A 19,234-nucleotide genomic window follows, 5' to 3' on the forward strand; every position below is an offset into this window, starting at 1 on the left:
ACATGTATTACATGTTGTTTGGAAATACCTCATTTTTTTCCCGTTGTTTCATTGTTGATCAAAACTGTTATAAAAAATATTTTTGCAAAGGCAACAGTTTATAAAATATTATTATTTGCTTTGTAACTGTATTATTTCAAAGTTAAGCATAGGCATCACAATTCATGATTTGTTTTTTTCTTTCAGAGATTAACTTCTTGGGTTTTAGCATTGATAGCTAAGCTACATTATTTAATGAATGTACTAAAAAGTCTCAAAACCTGGCAAAATTGGTCTGAATATCCACAAAATATTGGGGCTATCTTTTCGAATAAATGACGAGCAACGCATTTTATAAATAATGCACAGACAAAATGTCATTTGTCAATTTTAGGAATAAGTGCTTATTTTGCAGTAATGCTTTCTGTTGATAGTATTTGCAAAATAAAAATGTCTGTTAAAAGGAATAAATAATGGTATTTCTTGTAAAAGTAACTTCCAGCATTCTGACATCTAATCTCACCTCTAACTAGTTTGTGCTGCCTTTGTTTTAAAATCACTTTTTATGTGATTCTCATGTATGTCCAACTATTGTGTCTGTCGGTATTAATATTTTTTTTAATTGAAAAACTATACTAATAAGTAATTGTAACATAAATTTTAAAACATTATTTCTTGTTATATGTTTTGACATTTATTTCAACTTAGCACATTTAGTTGAAAATTAATAAAGAATATTTGTACACTTTAATTGAAGTTATTTGTTTACTTTGGGATCTCAAGAGTCTGCACTAGAATACAAAGTATCAAAATGCCAGTTCACTGAACCAAACTGAAAAATTAATGGAAAACATGATTATTGGAATTTGCATGATAGCTCAGTTACTACAGTTCTTTTCACTTTAGTATGAGATGTGTTAAGATTCCCAGAATTTTAAGCTTTGTCTTTTAATAGTGATCAAGGAACCATTAAGGATCATAAAATAAAGTATGAACTTTATAAAAAATGTTTTCCTGCATTTAAAAAATAATGATTGATTGTAGGCTTGGACCCCACGTGCAACATGCATAAATCTTCTCCCCACCAAGTGCAATTTTTTTCTAGAAAGTTGATATCTCATACTATGTAGTGATGTGCCGGATCGTTATAAAGGTAGATCTACGGATACGGATCATCAGTGTCAAGATCCGGATCTCAATTTTTTTTTGCCCAATTCAACTATCCAAGTGTAAAATTTATTACGGAAGGTATTCCCATCATAATAATGGCACTGTTTCTTCAAAAAATGTCATCTACGGCAAAAATATAATAAAGACAATGATTTACTCTTTGAAGAAATCTCCGTTAAAATTGAGGGAGAGTTGGAAGGAACGGGTCAGCGCTGCATTAATGCTTAAACAGAATGTGAAAATTTTTTAGCTCTGCTCATTAGATGTAGGATACAGGAGCAGGAGTGTAAAGCTACTACTAGATAGGCTAGAAATATTTTTTCGCATTTTATTTCAGCATAAATGCGGTGCTGATCCATTCCACCCAAATGACTCCGACCGACGAAATAACAGAGCCGAGAACACCTTTACAAACAGTAAATAGAGCCTTTTGTCTCACTTTTTTTGAAGGATGCCGGGAAAAACCAAATCAATAACAAAAACTAATATTAAACTAAAAATTATTATTAAAAAAAAAGTCTCAGAGGTCTGTTGGCTTCTAAAATACCTTATAATTTAAATAAAAACCTAATTTAAACAGAATTCTTTTATTCAAATATTTAAGAATTTTTAGAATAGAAAATATCTGTCAAAAAAGTAACGGATACAGATATCCGGAACATCACTAATAACTACTATAGCCTTTCTCAGCCCTTTTTGACCCGCAGACTGGCTAAAGTTTGAAAGAAAAAAAAATGTGGACCGGTGATGTTTTCTTTCCCCTTTTCTGAAAAAACTCATTTTACATTCGCAGTTTTAAAATTGAATTTTCTTTACAAGCAGATGAGAATTTTTTCCCTTTTTTCTTTCCCTGATACTGTAACTGTTCACATTCATCCCTAAATGTTGTCTTTAAAAGCAGGGCCCCACTAACCAAAAGTGAGGCCCTAGGCCCACAATAATTTGGAGGCCCCCTTAGACTCTAGCAGAATGCAGTGGATACTTTATAGGCTTGGGGCCCTCTCGGAATGCATTTTTGAGGGGTCTTCGTCTATCACAGAAGTACGTAATGTATAAATCATTTGTCAGGTGTATTTCTGAATTCTTATTGGGGCTCGTCATAATTGTGGGGGGGGGGGGACACGGTATATTCGTTGCTAGCACAAGTGAATAAAAATTCTCCTTTAAGAAAGTTTTTTTCCATCTCACAAGCCATAAATTTTTATAATTACAGTGAACCTCCATATGTCGAACTTCCACATATCGAAATCCCAGCAAATTTCCATGTTCATTACATAGAAAAATTGTTTCTATATATCGAAAAAATCTCTATATATTAATTTTTTTATTGAGACATTCGTAGATTTGTTTTTTTCACTTTAGACTTTGTCTCATGAAAAATGAAGGTTAGGGGAGAAAATGATGTTCACTAAAGGTTGCAACGAAACTCGTAAGGAATCTGGGGTTAAGGGGTGTGTAGATGTCATTGTTTCGTTCCGGAGTTCTTAAATTCCCTCAAGTTTATTTCAAATTTATCTGTAACCATTAACATTGTAAAATCAGTTTCAAGTTCTCCCTTTTGTCTGTTGATTATCATTCCTAGTCTTTTTAGCTGCAGTAAAAATCATTCAAGTTAAGTATGTTGATTTTTTACTTTTCTTTCGATTACATTGTCGAAACGAAAATCCCCTAATGTTGCGGATCAATTTGAATAGAAGATGTTTGAAGGCAAAAAAATGTAATTTCAGTTATTTTTCTAATTATTAACTTTCATTTAATCCGATGCCCGTATAAATTAGAAATTATGTTTCATACACGTAAATTAGCTTTATTTTTAATGTTTTAGGAGACTTTTAGGATAAAATAAGATTGTTTCTATACATCGAAATTTTTCTCGACAATTAGCTACTTTGATATATGGAGGTCCGACTGTATTTTAAAAACATGTGCATTTTTCATATAATTGTAAGCTATACATAATTCCTAAAGTAACTTGGGGGCCCTTAAGAAAATGAGTCCTAAGCTAAGGCAAGTAATGAGGCCCTGTTCACATGTACCTCATCTCTACCTAAAAACAAACTTGCAGAAAAAAAGTCAAATTTTTTGAATGTTCATAATGTGGTTTAGCTTATAAATTAGTTTAAAATATCTTTATATTTGAAGAGGACTGATAAACCAAAGAAGTTGTCGCCACCAGAAACAAAATGGCCCATTGCTCTAAAAGTTTGGCCGAGAGGAAGGGTTGGTACTGCCATAACTTGGAGAATTTTTCAAGACTTTTTGCACAAAGTTATTGCAACAAAATATACCATATTCACATATGCCCCTCTTCTTCCTATTTGCAAACGGGAATTCAGGCTGCAAATGTATGAAAGTGAGTTCTCTGGGGCTCCTACATTTCTTTTGTTGGAAATTAAGCCCTGGTTGCAATAAATCCCCATTTTAGGATAAGATACAAACTTAAGTGAAAATATATCCAAGGTTTTTTTGGTGCATGACTCACAAACCTGTGCGACTTCATCTCGCTTTTTTTTCCATTTCTTTAAACTCGTAAGCTGTGTACTATCGGTTTATTTTATTTTGGCACCCCCCCCCCCCAAGGTTGGGTCCCTCTTGCAGGACCTAGTCCTCTCCTGAAGATATCCATGAATTTTCTTTTTCTTAGAAGTGGTCCTTTGTAGTCTTGAAACAGAAGTCTGCAACTCTGTTTTTGTCATTAATGCTACTTGAGAGGCCCAAGGGCGCTCATATGGGGAGGGGGGGGGGGCAAGTGGGAGCTCAAGCCCCCTCTTAGAAATAAAAACTTCCTTGGTTTTAGTAAATTTTTCTTTGCAAAAATGTAAAAACACTTCTCCTCCAGCAATTAATGAATAAGTTATTGAAAATGTCAAATTTTAATAACTCTAATCTACTGAAATCAGTTTCTATGTGGAAAACATCCGAGCCACCCCCCCCCTTAAAATTTTGCATATGGGCGCCCTTGCCAAGCACCTTATCTCAGAGTATGGATTTCATATAAAGGAGCCCCCAACTGGGGAGGGGAAGATATTTCAGCACAACCACAATAAAGATTAGGGGAGAAAATCATGTTCACTAAAGGTTGCTACAAACTTAACAAGGGATCCGGGGTTGAGAGGTGTGTAGATAGGTCATTGTTCCATTAGTTCTAAAATTCCCCCAAGTTTATTTCAAATCTTAGTTGTAACCAGAAATACTGTAAAATCAGTTTGAAGTACTGTCTGTTGATATTTATTCCTAATCTTTTCAGCTTCAGTGAAAGTCATTCGGATTATATAGATTGATTTTTTACTTTTCTCTCGATTACACTGTAAAAACGAAACACCCATAATGTTGCAGATCAAATTCAATTGCCGAAGGATGAAAATGTATGAAGGTGCAAAAATGTCATTTCTGGTAAATTTGGTATTTCCGCAAGCAGAGTGCCTGCTATTATGAGGAATCAGAAAGCCGTAATAAAAGTACCGAACTTACAGAAAACACTCAAAAACATGAAACCACTTTACAGTTCTTTTAGAAACAATGCAGTGCTCACACACACAGTAAATGTTTCACATTTAATTTTTTAATTATTAACTTTCATTTATTGCAGTGCTCCTATAAATTGGAAATCGAGTTTCATAAACCAAAATTAGCTTTAATTTTAATATTTTATGGGATTTTTATGAAAAATAAAGAGTTTCTTAGTATCGAAATTTCTGTATATCGAATTTTTTCCCGCCAATTTGCTACTTTGATATATGAAGGTACTGTACTTCATTGCATAGATTTACTTCATCTCATGTAATTTACAATGAAATACTATGTCAATTACAATTCACATTATCAGTTTTATATACAACTAGCTGCGTTGCCCGGTCTACTTTGAAAACAAAAATTTTGTCAAGTGACGTATATTAAACAATCAGGCATAAAAAAAAGAAAAAAAAACCATCATGCAAAATTTCCCCTCCAAACAATGACAACAGATATTAAAATACTTTTAAGACATTAAAACAAAATGAGATAGATGGATTTTTAAAGTGTAACCATGGAAACACAAAATAAAATAAGTTTAAGAATTGAAAATAAGAAGATGGAAATAAACAATGGATTCAAAAAGCGTTACCGTGGAAACGCATAATAAAATGGTTAAAAACTTATATAGAGAACAGCTTTTTTGAACTTCATTTAATTCACTTGTAACTTTTTTCTAATGGAGATAGAGGGTTAAACTTTCTACCATAGGTCGAGTTAGATCTGGAGTAAAAAAAAAAAACTCTTTTGAATGGTGTCAAAAAGAAAACTCTGGGGCAATTCCTTCGCTTTTTATTGAGATTTAATGAAGAAAGTAGTGCCTAAATTTGAGCTAAGACTAAACAAAGTTGAGCTAAAAATGTAAATAACTCCTGGCGTAACTAAGTTGGAGCATTGAAACAAATTGCGTAGAACGCGGGAAATTCTACTCTTTCTAACGATATGTAATATTAATATGTGCAAGTAATTTTTCACTCCCATATTGGGGAATTTACGTGAAAATTGGGCCTAAATTAGAATAAAAAAAGCACCATTCATCGAATTCTTTTCAAACTGGCCTGCAAACCTCAGAGCTTAAAGGAACAAATTGTGAAAATTTCAGCAAAATCGGCCCGGGAGTTCTGGAGTTTTGCGAGTTCAAACACACAGAGACGCTCTTTGGAGTCTTCATTTTATACTATGTCGAGCTGCTAATTAGTTGTTGTGAGCCCTGAGCAGTGATGGCAATCAACATTTCATTTGGGGGGTCGTTTTTTTTTTTAAAAATGAGTTACTTCAGTGTGGAGCAAAACACATATTGGCTAGCAGGAATGGATCACAAAATGAGTCTAATATTAATGAAAATTAGAGTTTAAGAACAATTTAAACTTTAATCTTTTAGTCAAGTTTTAATGTATGATTTTTGGAATTCGGCTTTTTTTCCAGTATAGGTACAGGAAAAGCTTTTCTTTTTTTTACCCATTGTATTTCAAAAATAATTCCCTAATCTGCTAAGATACGAAAATGGTTTTTCTTTACTAGCCAAGCAGATTGAAAAGTTAAAAAATATTTGAAGTAACAAAGTTATGTAAGGACACCCTTCACATTCTGCTCTTCAAAATCACACAAGCGAAAAATTTTAACATCAAATCGTGTTAATTTCATTCAAAATTGAATTTTATTTTATAAAAAATATTAAATCAATGTTAAGACTTAACACCATCATATAGATTAATATCACATCTTTTATTCTTTCTTTATATATATATATATATTTATATATAACCAGGGTTGCCAACCTAGGAGAAACAATTTGAGGAGCATTTGTACTGAATTTGAGGAGCAATTTAAAATTTTGCGGAGCAGTTCCGAATTTTGTATAAAAATCAATTAAAATAATTAAAACCACTTATCTAAAATATTTTTAATAATCGTTTTAAGTAAAAATAGCTTTAAACACTATTTCAATCTTTGAGTATAAGCATCTTTAATTTCCCATATTTACATATTTGTTATGATAAAATAGCAAAATTAAAGCTTGAAAGCTTTGGGAGGGAAATGCGAAGCAAAAGAACTTCTTTGGGGAGCTGTGGAAATTCGCCATTTTTTCGGAGCAACTCCGCAAAATGTGGAGCAGTTGGCAACCCTGTATATATATATATATATAACTAGAGCTTTTCTTTTTTTGAAAAGTCCCACTCTTGGTTGAAATATACATCTGTACAAAAATTATTAACAGTTTCAGTTGTAAATTGAACTTAAGCTTGAACAGTTCAAAAATTAAGGTTATCGGATTGAAGATGTTTTGAAAGAGCAAAGCAATCTCTACAATGCACACAAAATAAATAAAAACTTAAACAAAGTCTTGCATGTTAAAAGGTATCAGTCATGGAAAGTCATTTTCCAATAATTCTTCCAGGCGTCAAATCACTACTCTGAAATTATAAGAATATTTATGATTTTAACTCTTGAGTCTTGAAGACCAACTTGTGTCTCTCAGAGATTGCGTAATTAAATAGCCTCAGCAGAAAAGGTATTTGTTGAATTGCGATATTTTTTTTAAGCGTTATTTTTTAGAAGTTTCTATGAAAGTATATTATGCATTTAGTAGCTGAAATTTGGTTTCTAGCAGAAGAAAGTGACGAAGACTTATCATGCAGCCACACAGGACTCTCATATTGATTTCATCAATTTTTATTTTTAGTGCTGTGGAGACAGTAAGAGTCGTGATGAATTTGGGGTAAAGGAGTGAATCGAACGTTTTCCACCCGACTCCACCGCGTGTGAGTTTATTTGGGGGGGGGGGGGGGGGGGGGATTTTCAGAAGTTTGAGCTTTAGGACTAGCGACGCAGTTATGTGGGCCCCATAATTTTTGATAGTACAGTCTATGATATGACACTCCTGAACAAACATAAAAACAAAGAGCTGTTCATAAAAACTTTGAACGTTCAAAATCTAAAATTTGCTGTCACGGACGTAAGCCAGATGATTACACAAACAAGCGCACCTTTTTCGCTTTTTACTTCCTTTTACAAAAAAGGAAGTATTGTATTCGCGAAATAATTTTCACCCAAAAATCGGCCTTCATTTCCATTTTGCTCACCCCCGAATGAATGTCGAGTTTTTTTTTTTTTTTTTTCAACCCGACCAAACGTAGATATGTGCCTAGGAACGTACAGACATCCGAAATATCCATTTTGACGACCCCCCCCCCCCGAGTTAATTACAATGAGTTTTCTCGCGACGTCTGTCGCATAACTCAAGAACAGAATGTCCTAGAAAGTTGAAATTTGGTACGTAGACTCCTAGTGGGGTCTAGTTGTGCACCTTCCTTTTTGGTTGCATTTGGATGCTCCAAAGGGGATCTTTTGTCCCTTTTGGGGGGGAAATCATTGTTTATTTCGATGTAAACTCAAGTGGTGTTATAATTTGGCGGACACTTGGCGATATATCGCCAGTCTTTTGGTCGCCAACTTGGCGATTTTTTTTGAGCAATCACGATTGCTTATTGCTTTCATTTGACTGTTTTTGACGTTCCTTTTGATTTTTCCCACCGCCACCCTCCGCACCATCACCGTCGACGGGCTCCTCACGATGCTGCACCTCTAGCGAAAGCCGTCTCCAGGTTGCATCCATGTCCTACACACACGCGCATACATACACAACTACTCACACACCCGCGCACATACACACACAAACACCTACACACACAAACACACACGCATACATATACACACAACTACCCACACATTCATACCTGCACACAGACTTAAACACATATGCCGACATACACAGACGCATACATACACACAACTACCCACACATTCCTGCCTGCACACAGACACATATGCCTACACACACATACCCCCCCCACACAAACACACATGCCTACATACACACACTCGTGATTGCGAAAAACATAATTTGAATTCAAGATGTCAAAATTCAAATTATTTTTTTTTTTAAAATTTGGTTTCAATTTGGCCACTGTCGGTGATTTTTATAGAGCAAACTATTGAATCATATTAAAACTGCCACTAATGAGAAAATGTCATTAAATTGGAGTAAAAGGAAGTCACGTGATACACGCATCAGCACGTTTTTTTTTTCTGAGAATTCTATTCTATTCAAGAGTCACAACTGACTTCAACTGTATTTATGTCGAGGACTGCATACTAAGGGCCTTGCCTCCATTGTTTTATATACCGATAGATGGCAGCACCATCACCGGATCGAACAGTTAGTGAGAATTTTGAACTAGTCCATAGCTACCTAGTACTAGCACCCCCCAGAGGTATCGTTTCACTCGGAGGACATTGAGACCACGAGCCTATTTAACGTCGCCCAGTCCCCATTAAAGACGACGGTGGGTCTTCGACCAGCGAGGATCGAACCCGAGTCCAATGCCTTACCGATCAGGCTACCACGGCCTCTTCTGAGAATCGGCAAGAATTTTTCTTACGAGCATTGATTTGCAATTTACATAAATCGAATTTATCAGTTTTTAACCTTCTGGTCAAAAACTTTGGGGGTCAGGGGTGATTGTGTTCCGGTATTTTACCGAATTTCCGGATGTATTTCCGGTATTTTTATGACCGAAAATACCGGAATTATGTGTTTTTTTTTGTTATGCTTTTATCTCCCTACCTCCGCAATCTTTTTAAATTATATAATACTCATCAAATATACCTGCAAGAGCCTTAAGATGGACAAATGTCAAGATAATTTGTATAACACCAACTCGTAACTTTGTAATCCATTAAAAATTTAATCAAATGTACACACAATATTTTGACTCAGAACTATTTAATACTATGGCAAAGATTACCCCCCCCCCCCCCGTTCTCGCTTTAAAACTTTCAGGTATTTTTTGATGAACTTACAATCACCCCTGCTGGGGGTGCAACCAGCCCCTATTTGCCGACCCGGGCCCTGAACTACTGGAATAAATTGTTGAGAGGGCAAATCATGCTCATGCATGTAAATTTCAGCATAATATTTATAATAATATGCAATTGGATTCCTCCACGTATGAGGCGATGACAAGCAAAAGGATGCAAGTGGCAAAATTAAAAATTTGGAGATAACCAGTAACTGTTTGACTATCGATTATATGGAAAGGCTAATATCTGGTTTATAGGTGAAAATAGAAATATCCATTAGTTTATAGGGACAGATATGAACTTGTGCCTCTCTATAACTTGGACTTAGTTATGTAAAAATTAAAATTTACTCACAGCAACATTTTTTAAATCTAAAGTACATTCGATCAATATTCTCACGGCAAAGCTTAATTTATTTATTCACAACAAAGTATTGGGCTTATCATTTTGCTTTTACGTTCCTGAGCGAAATGAAAATATATTTTTTTCTTCTTGTTTCCATGGCAACTATTCTTGTTTCCCCTTATTTTATTTCTGAGAATGCAATAAACGAATAAGGCACTAGTGACATTATAAAACGCAGCGGCGTACGCAGACAAATCAGTTCGGGGGGGGGGGGGGCTGAGCTCGAAAGTCTTTGAGCTGGGGGGGGGGATACTTATGAACTGTAGCTAAGAAAAGTTCATGTATCGCTTTTCTGATATCAATACGAATGTAAGATTTCAAAAATACATCATAAAAAAAAACTTGTTCTTTATTATAATTTTTGTAATTTTGAAAATTTCGGGGGGGGGGGGGCTGTAGCCCTATCAGCCCCCCCCCCCTGGGTACGCCACTGATAAAACGCGTGCATCAAAATCCCATCATTATTTTCCCTTCTCCCCAGATAGATTCAATCAGATGGAATTGTCTTTACTTGGCAAATTGCCAAATTACATACAATCCACGGTCAAACAGTACAAATGGTAGATGAACCCCTCCTCCGTCTTGGGGCAAGATATAGTACTGGTAGCCCTGGTAGGTTCCAATCGGGGGTGATTGTGAGTTCATCAAAAATACCTGAAAGTTTCAAAGCGAGACGGGGGGGGGGGGGGGGAATCTTTGACCCTTATTACTTAAGTGCACCTTTGCCATAGTATTAAATAGTTCCGAGTCAAAATAGTGTGTGTACATGTGATTAAATTTTTAATGGGTTACAAAGTTACTTTTGAGCTGGTGTTATACAAAATTATCTTGACATTTGTCCATCTTAAGGCTCTTGCAGGTATATTTGACGAGTATTATATAATTTAAAATAAATTGCGGAGGTAGGGAGATAAAAGCATAACGAAAGAAGAACATAATTCCGGTATTTTCAGACATGAAAATACCGGAAATACGTCCGAAAATACCGGAAATTCGGTAAAATACCGGAACGCAATCGCCCCTGGTTCCAATATACAGCTTGATTTAGAAAAAAATTTCAATGAAGGCCTGCCTAGGATCTGATCTTTCAACGCGTTTAACTCGAAACTTCGAAATGTCCACTTACATCCCTTTGCTTCTCACTACCTCATTTTTTTTTATGTTACTTTCCTGAGTTAATTTTTGAAGGAAAATTGAAACTTAAATTCCAGTATACTATTTCTTACGCACTATTTTTTTTTTTTTTTGCTCTTTGGCATTCCTGTCCCATAAATAGAGGTTAATATATGGAAGACCCTATTCAAAGGGACTGGGACCAAAAAGAATCTCCCTTAAATGTGGTTGTACTGTATTTTGATTGAAGTGTTTGAGAATTATTTAAAATAGTTTCAATTATCAAATTAACATCCATGAAGTTTCTAACTATTCTGATGTAACTCAAAAAAAAAAAAAAAAAAAATCCACTAAAGTTCAAGATGAACCAAATTTTTTAACACTTGATAGCACTTTTTTCTTGCTAACTGCTGCTCCTCAGTATATTCATAAAAATGATAGTGAAACAGAGCAGAAACTTAAAAGCTTCTTAGAACATATCATAGCAAGAATTAGAAGCATTATGTTTTTGTGCACAAGAGTGAGCATATCAAAACTGCATCTGAAACAGCACTGGTTATTTTATGGGCATTTCAAATGCTTCAACGTAATAGAAATATAAATAACCTTTATTATAAATATATTTAATTGAAACTAATTTTTACAAATATTTAACACAATTTGCGGAACTGCACAGATTTCTTCTTTAGGGTCGAAATGACTCCGGCCATAATTCTAGCATTAAGGGTTTTGAATTAAAATCAGAGTGCTGGCTGAAAAGTTGCAATAATGTCTGCAATTCTTAATTGCAAAAACTTTAGATAGATTTTATTTAAGCCAGCATGATTCTGCAGTCATCAAGTTGGAGAAAACTTATATCACCAGGGGGAGAAACTTTAACCAAGATAGTTGCCTGTTGCTGACAGTGGCGAATATTACCGGCAAACATTTTTTTTCTGTCTCTAACTAGACTCAACCCCCCAGTTCCAACTCACACAAACTAAAACGGCAAAAAAAAAAAAACATCATACCTGCATAATATTTTGGTTAAAAAAAAAAAAAAAAAAAAAAACCTTGCCACTCCTTACAGCTAAACAGCATTTTGGGGAAACAAATCTCTGATTACAATGGGTTACTGAATCCAAAGATTCAAAAAATATAAAAATAACATGCAGACCATAAAACTTCGAAAACCCATTTTGTACAGCTAGTTTCTAAACGTAAATCTTATAAGTTAAAAACAGTGTATCTGTGTGTGTCACCCTAACTCCTTTTGGACACCAGAGAATTAACACACTAAAACGGAGAATTGAAATTCTGAAACAGATGTACACCAACCTGCCGGCATCTAGTATACAGTTACAGTGAAGCAGTTTATATGTTTTTAAAATTGGTCCCTGCAAAGTCTAATACACATTAACCCGTACCTATTACATTTTTTTTCGTTTATTCGCTTTTTTCATACAGTCCCTTCAAAAACGTATAAACGGTGCTTCACTGTAGTAATTAAAATACTCTTACATTTTTGTAGGAGTTGTTTTTGATGCTATTTTACTAAAGCTTGCCGATTATTCCGCAGGTGGGGCAAGCCTAACCTGGCAGCATCGTAAAATGCTGCCATTACGATCAGAATTGCCTTCTTAATGCTGTTAGGTTGGGTTTGCCCCAACTATAGGTTGGATTTTGAGTTAAGTCATATTGCCGGCAAATGGTATTTCACAACAAAATCTACTAAAAAGTTTCCAATGGATTTTTTATTTTTTTCATATTGGGATTTTTTACTGAAAAATTAACACTAGGTTTTTAACACTACTATTCTGAATTTTTTATTTCATCTTAATTTCTCAACCCCCACCCCCAAACAGATTCTTTAAAGGCATCAGATTTTTTGTGTATAGATTGATTTATGTCATCAAACAAATATATCACCTAAAAATAAAAATGTTGTTAAATTTAAAATGACTTTCAATGATCTGATAGTTATCCCTGAAATTAACCTATAAACAGCAGTTTTTTTTTTTTGGCAAGATCATTTCAGAAATTTGGCACAGTTACGGCCAACTGGCCCTGCTAGTTTTCAAATCTTGGCAACAAATTCACTTTAATGGAAAAATTAATAAAAAAACGGGAAATGAAGAATTCATTATAACTGAAATAATACCATGGTGATTGAATTTCAAGTTAAATTTAAAAAAAAAAAACTTTTCTTTACAATTTATTACTTGGGCCTTAAAAGCCTCAATTAAAAATACAATTCCCTGTGGCGTGGCAACCCTGATTTAAATATGAAAGTTAACTTATATGTTGACAGATACAAATGCTGAAGTTATCGCATATTGTTGGATGGGTTTTACGAAGACATATTACACATTAAAACTGACCTTTGCTCATACAGTAGAAGACTGTTATAACGCACACCTTGGGACCACAGCTTTTGCGTTATACAGGTTTTTGCGTTATATAGATCAGTTCACACATTTTGAAACTAATATTCAGATTATATCTATATATTAGCACTTCAGAATGAGTTTTATCTGCAACGAGTACTAAAGCACCAATATTACAATTAGTTACTCACAAATAAATATGTTTCACAATCAAAATCCTGCACTTCTGCTAGCTTCATGGTTTGCATAACAGCTGCATTTTCAAGAGCCATCTGCTGGTATTTTCTTTTTACTGTGAACACTCATTTTCATTTTAAAACTTTGAATGAAGATGAAAAGATGAAAAACTGTTTCAAAATTTAATTTGCCTAACCATTTTTATGTTTGCAAGACAAAACACAGGGAGTTTTTTAACTTCAAAATCTATTGTTTACTTCTGAAAAGTTGTGCGGTTTACAGAGAATTGCATTATATAGGTCAGCGTTATAACGGTCTTCTACTGTATAATAAGTGTCAAGATACAACATATTTCCTTGTGTCGAAGTCTGAAGATGGCTGTTTTTGGTATTCCCCAAGTGATGGTCTTGACCTAATTTTGGCTTCTGTCAGAAAAAAAAAAAAAAGAGCTAATTTCCATGAATTTTAACATAAATGAAGGTTGTGTGGTAATTTAGTTAGCTGTTATGTTTTTTTTTTCCAAAATTTTTGAGCCAGTTCAACATAGAATAGGTTTGTTCTTTAACTGTGAACCTAAATAGTCAACTGATAAAGTCAAACTCAAATGAGACAGAAACAAAGTTAATAATTACAGAAATTTTATTTCACTCAGCTTCATTCCTGAAAAGAGAAAGAAAAAACGAATTTAAATGTACTGAATATCAACGGCACGACCGGGATCAAATTCAAGACAGAAAATACACTCACGTCCGGAACTTCCACTTCTCCGCTGTTGATTTGTTTAATTATGTCCCTAGGCACACTTCCGTCAATCGTGCAACCCACAGATGCAGCAGTGCCTAAAATTTCTTTACAGGTACCAGACAAATGTCTTGCCATCGATCGAGGTCGCATAGTCCTTGCGATGGTGAGAATGTCATCAAACGTCAAGTTTCCATTGTGCTTCACTAAATTAGAAATAAATAAATAAATAAATAAAAGAAAAATTAACATCTCATACTTGCCAACCTTCGAAGAAAAAAAAACAGGAGATTCCATTAGCGGTATATAAGTGATTCACCAGTGGCATATCTTTGCAACATGATTATTAATTGTGATTTTAAATAACATGAATACTAAATTTAAAGTGAAATGGGGATTTTTCGCAGATGTAAGCTAATTGGTAGTAGCAAGAAGAACATACTGCAAAGGAAAAACCTAATAGTAAGTAGTGAACTTGCTTAAAGTTCTGTACATTCCCCAGTCTCTTCCAGAAAAGTAGCTACCGAAATTTAACTCTTAAAATCCGACAAAAAAAAAATCAATATATAATGAAAATAATATATACAATAAGTAGGTACAGGGTAGCACAAGTTAAAATAACTTCGAACTTTCAAAATAATTGAAATATTTTCAAGATGCAAAAAGATTGAAATCTGCTGCCATTTTCGGCAGAGCACGTGCTTCGTTGAACATGCAATGTGGAAAGCTTCCAAAAATTCAATTTTTACTAACGGAGCTATTAATTGGAAAAATTCTTATTCCCTGACATTGGTAGACTAGAAAGGAGCGCCATCTATTGAGAAGAAAGTGAAACTTTTTGATGATTGACTGAAAAAACGGGAGAAAATCTTTAAAAAAAAAGGAAAATCGGGAGATGGAAACAAAAAACGGGAGTCTCCCGTTAAAAACAGTAGAGTTGGCAAGTATGACATCTATACAGCTGATGACATCGTTAGTTTTCAAAAAATATAAAATGGGACAATAATGGCTAGAAGTTAGAAAGCTATAGTAAACATCCATGACCCTCTAACAAGCCCTAAAAAAAAATGTTTCATCCCAATTTTCTTAATATACAATAGAAGCTTGGGCCGTATGCAAGGAGGTGGTTTATAGGGTTCACACCCCCTTCGAAATTTTTCATCCAAAGAAATGCTTTCTATTATTTAATTCTACACATTTAAGTGAAAAAAAAAATTATACAGTGCAGAACCTTTTATACGGGAAACCAGAAAACCGACAACTTTTTTCCGATTTTCCCGCCATTTTTTTAAAATACGCATTTTTGACAATTTTTGGAAAACTTAATAAATACCGGTTTCTTAATAAATACCATATTACTCATCTATAACTTGGGAAAATGTTTACAAAAATGAACTTCAAAGGATTGTCTTTAACGCAGGGAATAATTTCCGGAATATTTTCTTTAACTAAAAAGTGCACACGTAAGTCTGAAATTGTGTTTTATTCCAACTGAAAACTAAAGAAATGAATATTGTCACATTATAATGCAATATTTTATTCAATGGCCTTTAATTAAAACAGTTTACAGGGCTCAATATAGGCTGATTTTGCTGTTTATCGGTACCTTCACAAAAATCAAGTAATAAAATCAGTAGCTTCACAAAAACATCGAAAATTTCACAAAAATTAGCATTTTAAACTATAAAATTTGTTTCTCTGTTTAAAACAAAATTTACTCATAAAATAAAATTATAAGCAGGTTTATATGAACAATCGCTTAAATAGAAACCTTTTTGTAGTATTTTAACTCATTTTTAGCTGTTTCTTGCCTAAGTGTATTTATGCAATATTGTCGCAATCTTTAAACATCTGTTTTGCGAAACCGTTTTTCTCATAATTTCCTATATCGTACACAGTACATAGCCCATTACGCTGAAATTACGATGGTATTTTTCATACTTCTTAGGTTTTTAGCTCCCCCCTCTCCAAAAAAACGAAATCTGTTAAAAATAATACTAGATGACATTTACACTTTTCCAACTAAAATTTTACTTGTTCTACTTCTCTTTTACAAAAATTAGGATGCCTCTGAAATTTCACAAAAACAATGCTGATAAAAAAAAAACCTTTCACCAAAAAATAGAATGATGCAATACTTTCACAAAAATAGGTAGCGAGAAAAAAATCCTGGATTGGCCCCTGTAAACATCCACACCCTCTACAAGCCCTAAAAAATGCTTCACCCCATAATTTAGGAGAATGTAGGGGCAAAGTGAAATATTTACTCTGCGTTTTGCACCACCTATCCTTAAACAATGTAGCTGCACATGGACATACATCTATTCTAGTCAAGAAAATAATACCGCCAAATATTAAAGCATATGATAATAGCGGCAATTTTCAAAAATTGATACCCTTATTATAATAATTGTTGAAAGTCAAAAATTATTTTGTATACTAGAAATAAGTAAGTTACTGTTATTAACATTTTATGTATTAATTGAGAACTTCTTATATGCAATGAAATATTGAATTAGCTAATACAGTGAAACCTGTGTAAGTTGACTACTTGCGGTGCAGTACTTTGGCGGTCAACTTAGACAGGTGGTCAACTTATAGAGGGTAGTAATGAAAACTATTTTTTTTAATTAATTGGAATGCTTTAAACTCACTTTCATTGTTTAACATTACTTTAAAACAATAAGAAAAAAATGTTTAAATATTTTTAGAGATTATTTACCAGAATGACATGTAAAGTATCATACAAATTTAAAATTTATGTGAATCGATCAAAAAAAAAAAAATTGCCTCATTGCTTATGAAAAACTACTTACTTGATATTAACAATTCCTAAAAAATCATAACTAGTCAAAAGTGACTCAAATTCTTCATTTGATTTTTTTCTTGTACATTTGTGACCATGGTAATCTATTTTTCAACAAAATAACTCCTTATTGAAGTTAGGCTCATTTTCTGGGACTTAACATGAGCCCAATATTTTTCGATGGAAACATAAATATTCATAGGTTTTTCTAAAATGTGTCTGGTTTCTTATTTGAGGCATAACTGATAAAGCTTTGCTTTTGCCTAGTGGTCAACTTACAAAGGGTTTTTTACAATACTCCAAACCAAAGCTGGTGTATATTAGTGGTCAAGATAGACAGGTGGTCAAGATAGAGAGGTGGTCAAGTTACAAAGGTTTTCCTTCGTTATGTAAGATAGGATTAATTCCGTTCCTGACAAAAGCGGTCAACTTAGACAGGTGGTCAACTTACAAGGGTGGTCAACTTTACAGGTTTTACTGTATTAAGCTTATTTGTGTTTTAAATTTTTTTTGCTCAAGTAGTCAAGTACGTGCGGGGCAAAGTGAAATTGCTCATTTTGTTTACTCACTCAATCATTTACTAAAAACATGTACGTATTCATGTATTAAATAATTGATTTACATTTCTTCCTTTAGTAAGTCACTTAATTATTCATTCGTTCTCCTATTTTCTTATTCATTCTCTCTTTTGCTCACTCATTTATTTTTCTTCATACATTGATTAATAAGTTAACTTAATTATTTGTTTATATTTCCATTTACAGTACAACCTCAATATCTCAAATCTCTCGGGACGGGGAAAAATTTCGAGATATCGAGCTTTTGAGTTATCAAGGTTTTTAAAAACTTACACTAGAAACTCTCACAATTGCACACATGTACGCTATATGCATTTATATATGTACTATGAGACCACTTTGAATTATAGTTAATGAAGTAGTCTTCAATATTTTACTAGATTTGAAATTTTTTAATTGTCGAAAGTGCACGGGATGAGATTTTGAAATGAACAACAATTTCAACTTGGTTTTTTACCAAAAAATTTAAAAATTCTTATCTTCAACTAGTAGCTCCCGTCATTCAAAAACTTTTCAGCAGCCATTTTGTAGGAGTTAAAAATTTAAAAATTCTTATCTTCAACTAGTAGCTCCTGTCATTCAAAAACTTTTCAGCAGCCATTTTGTAGGAGTTAAAAATTTAAAAATTCTTATCTTCAACTAGTAGCTCCTGTCATTCAAAAACTTTTCAGCAGCCATTTTGTAGGAGTTAAAAATTTAAAAATTCTTATCTTCAACTAGTAGCTCCTGTCATTCAAAAACTTTTCAGCAGCCATTTTGTAGGAGTTAAAAATTTAAAAATTCTTATCTTCAACTAGTAGCTCCTGTCATTCAAAAACTTTTCAGCAGCCATTTTGTAGGAGTTAAAAATTTAAAAATTCTTATCTTCAACTAGTAGCTCCCGTCATTCAAAAACTTTTCAGCAGCCATTTTGTAGGAGTTAAAAATTTAAAAATTTTTATCTTCAACTAGTAGCTCCCGTCATTCAAAAACTTTTCAGCAGCCATTTTGTAGGAGTTAAAAAAGCAGAAAGATGAAAATGAGGAACGCTTTTTCTGTTTTCACTAGAAAAGTGTTTGGCGAAGAATCAACCCCCTTTCCTGAAAATGGACAACATGTTCGAGAGAAATGCACAAAGATTCTAAACTCTGGGGAAAACACAGCACCCCTTTCATACCAACACTCCCCTATTATCTAGCTTCAATCCCCTAATCACAAAGTTTCCAAGAAGAGAGATGAAAACTGGTCCCTAGAACTGATTTTACTACAAAAATTGCCAAAAAAAAAAAAAAAAAGACAACTGAAACTTGCTTCTGTGCAAAAATTTCGACATATCAAGGTTTTCGAAAAATAAATTTCGAGATAACTATGGAAAATACATAGGGGTTTTTATAAAAAATGCAGGGGAAAAATATTTTTTCGAGATATCAAGGGTTTTGAGATAAGGAGGTTTGAGATATCAAGGTTCGACTGTGTATATTCAAAATTTTATTTTCTGTTTCAATTGATCAAAAACACTTTTTACAATCAAATAGAAAATATTT

General features: G+C 33.6%; 1 protein-coding gene across 1 annotated transcript in view; it reads right to left on the reverse strand.

The window, feature by feature from the left end:
- Nucleotides 1–14,207: 14,207 nt before the first annotated feature.
- Nucleotides 14,208–19,234, reverse strand: part of LOC129233018 (60S ribosomal protein L12-like) — a 29,199-nt gene continuing 24,172 nt past the window's right edge. Inside the window, exons 4-5 of the mRNA XM_054867099.1 lie at nt 14,334–14,533; nt 14,208–14,246 (exon numbers count right to left, since the gene is read on the reverse strand). Of these exons, the coding sequence (XP_054723074.1) occupies nt 14,241–14,246; nt 14,334–14,533 (206 nt within the window). The 3' untranslated portion in view covers nt 14,208–14,240. The remainder of the gene's footprint in view (nt 14,247–14,333; nt 14,534–19,234) is intronic.

The sequence above is a fragment of the Uloborus diversus genome, unplaced genomic scaffold (genome assembly GCF_026930045.1).
Source record: "Uloborus diversus isolate 005 unplaced genomic scaffold, Udiv.v.3.1 scaffold_15, whole genome shotgun sequence".
NCBI lineage: Eukaryota > Metazoa > Arthropoda > Arachnida > Araneae > Uloboridae > Uloborus > Uloborus diversus.